Source organism: Lolium perenne, chromosome 7, assembly GCF_019359855.2.
Source record: "Lolium perenne isolate Kyuss_39 chromosome 7, Kyuss_2.0, whole genome shotgun sequence".
Taxonomy (NCBI): Eukaryota; Viridiplantae; Streptophyta; class Magnoliopsida; order Poales; family Poaceae; genus Lolium; species Lolium perenne.
Genome location: NC_067250.2, coordinates 129,582,165 through 129,588,890, shown reverse-complemented (window position 1 = coordinate 129,588,890; position 6,726 = coordinate 129,582,165). Strand labels below are relative to the sequence as shown.

The 6,726-nt window shown below is 45.7% G+C and overlaps 1 protein-coding gene across 1 annotated transcript; it reads right to left on the bottom strand.

Moving 5' to 3' along the window:
• Window positions 1-895: 895 nt before the first annotated feature.
• Window positions 896-6,100, bottom strand: LOC127318573 (protein ecdysoneless homolog). The gene is made up of 5 exons (XM_051349054.2): window positions 4,858-6,100; window positions 4,132-4,464; window positions 3,486-3,625; window positions 3,170-3,327; window positions 896-1,259 (listed from the first exon to the last, which is right to left on the bottom strand). Exons 1-5 carry the CDS (start codon window positions 6,009-6,011, stop codon window positions 1,083-1,085), a joined length of 1,962 nt encoding a protein of 653 aa, XP_051205014.1. The 5' UTR covers window positions 6,012-6,100; the 3' UTR covers window positions 896-1,082.
• Window positions 6,101-6,726: the final 626 nt, after the last annotated feature.

Below are 6,726 nucleotides of genomic sequence, written 5' to 3'. Positions count from 1 at the left end.
ACGGGTCATCGCCTAGCTCCAGATCAGTGTCACTAGGCGGGGACAAAAAGAAAAGTGCAAATGGATCGAGCACTACAGTGGTCCCACCAGTGAGATAAAAAAAAGCACCCCCGATGAGGAAAAATCTTATTCCGAGTGACAATGAAGACCAAAGCTTCTATTTACTGTAATTTATTTTTTTGCAAAACTGTATCATTTGTCGACCCATTGCAACACATAGGTATTGTGCTAGTACCATCCAATTACGAATACAACAACCTGCAGTCTCTTCTTTTGAGGATCCAATCATCCAAAGTTCATATGAAAATCCTTTGAATCCAAGAGGCAGGTTAGTGGTGCAACGACCAGTAACATCGGTGATGGAGCTAGGACTCTCCTCTGGCAGAATGCCTCTTTAATCCGCATGATTCATAAAACCCATGGATAGAAGATACACATGAATAGGGCAGGATTGCATGTGCAACATAAAAGATTGAAGAACACAGAAATTATGCGGAACTGGATATTTGATTCATATGAATAGGATAAACATAGGAATTAAACCATCAAGGTTAAATAAATGAACAAAGTAAGATTGGATCACTATCATGCAATTTATGCCTTTGCCTATTTTGTGTATAGGAGTGTAGAAAAGAGATTTGACTGGATTGTACAATTACTTTCTTTCCCTTAGAAACCTAAGCGAAAGTTTAAAAAAAACGCCTTCACTTTTTCCATGCATGCTCCATTCCTTTTTAAAAAATCAAATGGATGAGTAGTCCCAGCAAAGGAAAAAAAAATCCCTACCTCTATGTTTTTCATCCAATATTACTATGAATGAAAAAAGCCCTAACAAAGAAAGATAACTGGTAGAAAGCTATATGTACACTGTTTTTTTTTTCTGAAACGTCCTTCATACAAAGTTCACACACCATAATAGGTTGGTCGGTTAGTCATAGTAAACGTTCCTTTTGGTGATCTCTACTTGCAGTTTGCATCGTACAGCAATGTTTTGTGAAGTGAAGATAAAAAGATACAACATCACAACAAATTAAGCAGCCTATGTTCAGTGAAGTTTCACGTGTACACTGAAAAACACAAAATCACAATTTTTTACCATCCGGAGGAGGTACCTTTACACCCATAAGTCCAAGCAGATTGGAAGCTGGGCCAGGAAGGCCTTGCTGAGACGAGTACGAGTTAAGAAAGCTCTCGACAAGGTTTAAGTCCACATCAACTGGAGCCATCTCCCCATCACTATCAGCAACATTTGAGGGACCCTGCAAGACAAAATAATGCTGCTTAGGATTACTAGTTCAGTTAAATAAACAGCATCTCTAGCAAGAAAAATCACACCGGCATCAAAGAGTTATTAACTGAGGATTCGTAATGACAAAAGTGCAGACATAAAATTTCTGTTTAATTGGCAAATACTACATGGCAAGACTGACGGATAATCTGGATACACAACTGAACTTAAAAAGAACCAAAATTGATCCAAATAGGAAAACCAAATGGAACAAGTAACAATTCCAAAGTAAAAGCGACCAATCTGTCAAACAGACGAAGTAACAAATAAAAGAGTTCGGTATGTGTCCTTAAAATAGTTTGCTATTAATGATTTTGCTCAAACGGACAAAGTAACAAATAAAATATTATGTATATTTATTTAATGATTTATCCTATAGAGGAGTTCGGTATTTACTATTAATTGAAAAAAAAAGTACGCGCGCAGCTAACAAGGTAAGTCCATATTACCGCCCTGAACATGCCATTGAATTTAGATTACGACCCTAGAATTTAGTTTGGTTTAAAATAAACCCGGACAATAGAAGCGTCAAAATAATGCCGACTATCCAATAAAGCATCAATTTATCAACATCAAACATAAGAACTACAATGCACTGCACCACATGGTGGCAAGATTTTACGATGTACTAGTTCAGAAAATAACTAACTGCAACAATAGGTGGACTTCAGCAGCAAGCACAGATTAGTGAGGGATGCACTTCTGGGTGTGGGTTTGGAGCAATCCACCAGCAAAACCGGAGCAGGCGAGAAGTTGAGGCAGACGCAGGAGACGGTGAAGCTGGGGAATTGCAGGCGGCAGAGCAGGTAGAAGGTGCCAGCCACGGTGACTAGCATGAGGATGACGCTACCACACCCAGAAGAAGCAGCAACAGAAGCTGCACTGTCAGGACGGCCGACATAAACAAGGACGGAGACACAGAGGCTCCTTCACATGCTGATAATGGGCAAGTGATTGTGTCAGGGACACCTTAAGGCGTGGCTGGGCAGAGCAAGGAGCGGCAGCATGGAGACAACCTGCCAGCAGCAACTGGTGGTGGGCCGTATCGGGGAGCGTGCACAATGGGACAGAGGAGAGCTCACGAGAGGAAACAGAAGGGATAGGGGAAAAAGAGAGGAAAAACGAACAGTTTGAGTTGGCTATATGTGACATGGTCGTGAGGAGAGACAGAGTTGACTAGGCCTAAAGCGAGTCAAATGGAAAGAGAGAAGGGTATTTTAAACCAAACTAAAGTTCAGGGTTGTAATGTAAGCTTGAGGACAAGCTCAGGGGGTATAATATAGAGTATATAGACTTCTCTCGCAGCTAAGAGCCTTCTTGGAATGATTGTAATTTTTGTGTGGCCACCGGTATTTACATCTCACTTGAACTAAATACCGTTGGGCACACAAACTTTACAACCAATGACCAATCCAAACAGCCCCCAAATGATAAACTTTGTGGGTCTTGGCAGTTCAGCATATCTGATACCTAACTAGTCAAATTTAGTGTTTTTATGTGTTCACAACATATCATGCATATTGACATCTTTACATATTTGTGGCATTGTAGAATATAGTACACTTTGACCACTCAAGATTATTAGTGTTTGAGGAAGTTCCAAAGGAATTTCTGATCTATCGGAGTATGTGTGCGTGTAATCTGTTTCTACATTTAAACCTCACATGCTACACATGCAATCTAAGGATGCGTTTTTTACAAATCACACTTCTAATTATTCATTTTCTTAAAAACTAGCCAACAGTGAATGTAATAAACTACCATACTCATAACTGACCAAAATGAAGAAGTTCAAGCCGCCACAGTGTACTGCCCTATCCTGAACATTGTTGGTGTGATTTGTGGTTTTCCGGTCAAAAGAAGACCCCAAAGAATGTTTACCTCATCGTTGGTGTGATGTGGTGCTCGAGAGAAGGTTTCTTTGATACTTGTGTTACTTAGCTCTTGATTCAAAGCATCTGAATATGTCTCCATGAAAGAATCATCCATATCCTTGTCACCAGCTTCTTCAGCAGAATCATTCTCGTAATCAGAATCATCTGCACCGTTGAGAACATTTTCAAATTAGTAACACCCAGTTCACACCAGACCCGAATTCAGAGATCAAAGTTAACGACTAATGCAATAAAGACATGAGAATATACATAACAATACAGCAGATACTTATTAAGGAATGAGAAGTAGAAGGTAGTAATACCGAAGTCCATGTCTGACGAGGAGGACTTTCTATCAGTTTCAGTATCATTGCCGGCTTTCTCTTGCGACGCCTTCCCTAGAACTGATTCCATGGCCTTGAAGAACTGATTGACATCAAGGTCCACTGATTCCATCTCTTCCCTACATGAACAAAATAGTTAGTTCGGTACCAAATCACTATCCAGCTGAACAGATGCATAATGAAATGGCTACAGCAAAGGACTAATTCCTCACAGATCGTTACACATCATAAGTCCTGCAATCTCTTTCATTTATCTTTATTTTATGTTCACAAGAATGCCATCTGTCTAAGGATCTACCAGTTTGCACTTCACATTTATCTTTATTTTATGTTCGATGTTTCCAAATGATGTACACATTTCACTGAAACAAGGTATTCTTTAAGATGACAGTTTTTCTGGTGGTGCTCAGCCCCCTGTTTGTGGTCGATGTGCTTCGCTATGGAACAGTTAGCTTGGTAATCTTTACTAATCGCAGCAAGATTTTGCTGTCATATATACAAGAGAGATGCTTTCGACTAACTATTGCATTCAAAAAAAATAACTAAGTCCTCCCGAAAGGCAGGCATAATACCAAAAGTAGCCAAGCATGGAATAGAAAGATCACAAATGAGTCTAGAAGAGAACCTGTTTGACGGAACTTCAGCTCCCTCGAAGCTTGACATTTTTCGAACAAAGTCCTGCATGGATTCCGTGATTTCTCCAAGATTAAACTCGCTTGGCTGGGAGCTAGAACTGCTGGAAACATTTTGTTTCTGACCCTTCGTACGCTTCTTTAAAGCCTCATACTCTTCTACTTCCTTCTGCCTCTCATGAAGTTCTGCATTCAACTCATCCTCCCCATTACAAAGCCAAGAATCGTCATCACTCGGAGGAAGGTTAATGCCTTGAAAATCTTCAGCTGAGTACGGCATTGCAAGGATTTCATCTATTCGATGCACAGGCGCACTTAGTATCTCCCTGTGAAATACCACAGAAGTGTCTGTCAGAACACTGCTAGAATCCACATTATTGAGGTCGTGACCTTTTAAATCAGGTAGCCTCAAGAATTGTGCTTGGTAGCATTCAATACTTTTGGTTACAGAATATTCTGGGTTTTTCGTGATGATTCCCCTCAACAAACATGGCACCCCTCTGTAAATATTATGTCTAATTTTCTTAATGAAAAGGCAGCGCTGGTGGCGGCTGCTACAAAATATAGTTATTTATGTCTGTTGTAATTCCAGTAGAAACAGATTTAGGACAATCAAAATAGGCATAATTTTTAAGGGTTGAAACTAAAGGAATAAATGGTAACATACTGAAAATATCTGACATAGCTAAATCCACAACTATGAGCTGAAAAAAAAATACCTTGTTCGTGAGAACAAACTGGAGGTCTTGTAATACTGCATTGCATCCTCCATGACCCTCTTATACTCCTTGGAACCAGGAAGCAGCCCCTCAAAGCACCCCGCCGCCTCCAAGCTGTTCCGGTAAACCTCCCACGTGCTCCCCTTCCCTTCCTCCACCTCGTGGCGCCTCTCCTGGTACATCATCTCGAACCCACACGCGATCTTCATCCCCAGCTCCGCCTCCACCCACCTGTCCGGGCCCTCCTCCCTCCTCGGCATGGGGTAACCCCTGGGCGCCTGGAAGCTCTGCTGCATGAGCTGGGCATACATCGCCCGCGTCAACCGCACGGACGTCCTCACCATCTCAACCCCGTCCCCGGCAGGACCCCTGAGGAACCTGGTCATCCTGGCGGCGTGCTTCATGGTGTCGACGTCTCGGTCGTAGAACCCCTCGACCGCGCGCGCGACCAGGCAGGGCTCCTCCGCGAGCACCTTGGCCACGGGCGCGGGCGCGACGACGCGCGCCGTGTGGAGGTTCTCCGCGGGCGTGACTGAGATGCGGCGCTGGATGGCGGCCTGCACGGCGTCGGACGCGCGGGTGGGGACGGAGGGGTCGTGGACGGCGCGGAGGGCGGCGTCGAGGGGGGGCGTGTGGGGGAAGAGGGAGGGCGGGAGGATGTGGAGCTCGCCGCGGGAGATGAAGACGCGGTTGGGGGCCGTGTCCGGGTCGAGCCAGCGCGGGAGCGCGAAGGCGGCCTCGATGAGGAGGAAGTCGCCGTCCGAGTCCCAGGCGCGCGCGACGGTGTCGGGGAAGGCGCGGGTGAGGGCGAAGAGGAGGGAGACCGCGAGCCACTCGTCCGGGAGGGAGTCGCCGAAGCGGAGCGCGCCGTGGAGGTGGGGGGTTGGTGGGGAGGAGCAGAGGGAGCAGGGGGCGGCTGGGTCGGCGGGGAGGGAGAGGGTGAAGGGGTCGCGGTGGAAGAGGTGGGAGGAGAGGAAGGGGGATAGGTGGGAGAGGAGGGCGAGGTGGAGGGACTGCAACGAGGCGAGGAGAGCCGGGGGAGGGAGGCCCGTGGGGAGGGGCAGCGGGTAGATGGCGTAGAAGAGGGTGTCGTCCGGCGGGCGGCGGGGAGGGAACGGGAAGGGGCTGGAGGAGGAGGAGGCGGCGGCGGCCATGGGGATTCGAGTGCTGGAGCGGCGCGAGTGACGTTTGGGGCGGCGCTGCCGGCAGAAGTTCTCTTCGGAGAATATCTCCGGCCCAGCGGCTGGGCGGTGCGAGAAGGCGCTAGATTTGGCGGTGATGTGTGACTTGGTGCCGACCAAATAGGATAGTGGGCCGATCAACTTTCGGGGCTAGTTCAGCGGCAAACCCTATACACCCCGACCAGGTCGGCGCGTACCGCGCGCGGTACGGGCCGGCCCAGTTAGGTGCGGGCTGCCTCCTTTTTCGATTTTTCTTTTCTTTTTTGTTTCTTATTTTCTGTTTCTTTTTTTCCTGTTTTCTTTTTTCTGTTTTCTGTTTTCGTTTTTCTTTCGTTTTTTCTGTTTCTTTTTTTTACTTTTATTTTCAGATTCGAAAAATAGAAATATTTAAAAAAATTAAATTAAAAAATGTTCAAATATAAAAAACCGTTCAAAATTTGAAAATCGTTCAAATTTAAAAATCGTTCAAACATGAAAATTGTTCAAACATGAAAAATGTTCTGTTGTGGGTATACTTCATGGGTGTACCATCGACAGTGCCTAGATCCGGCAAGCCCGGGTGGCCCACAGATGGTGATGAGGCATGTGGCCCATCGGGCGGCCCAGTTGCTGTTGATCCTGACGGAGGATGTCCGGCCCAGGAGCAGGGAGCCGGATCCGACCGACCTTTGGAGGAACCCGGATCCAT

What these genes read in the sequence shown, in the direction of transcription:
- LOC127318573 (XM_051349054.2), bottom strand. Translation starts at nt 6,011, where the DNA reads ATGGCCGCCGCCGCCTCCTCCTCCTCCAGCCCCTTCCCGTTCCCTCCC. An exon ending in AGTTTGTTCTCACGAACAAG is followed by an intron (nt 4,465 to 4,857) that starts GTATTTTTTTTT and finishes GGTATTTCACAG; the next exon opens with GGAGATACTAAGTGCGCCTG. An exon ending in CACATCACACCAACGATGAG is followed by an intron (nt 1,260 to 3,169) that starts GTAAACATTCTT and finishes TTTGTCTTGCAG; the next exon opens with GGTCCCTCAAATGTTGCTGA.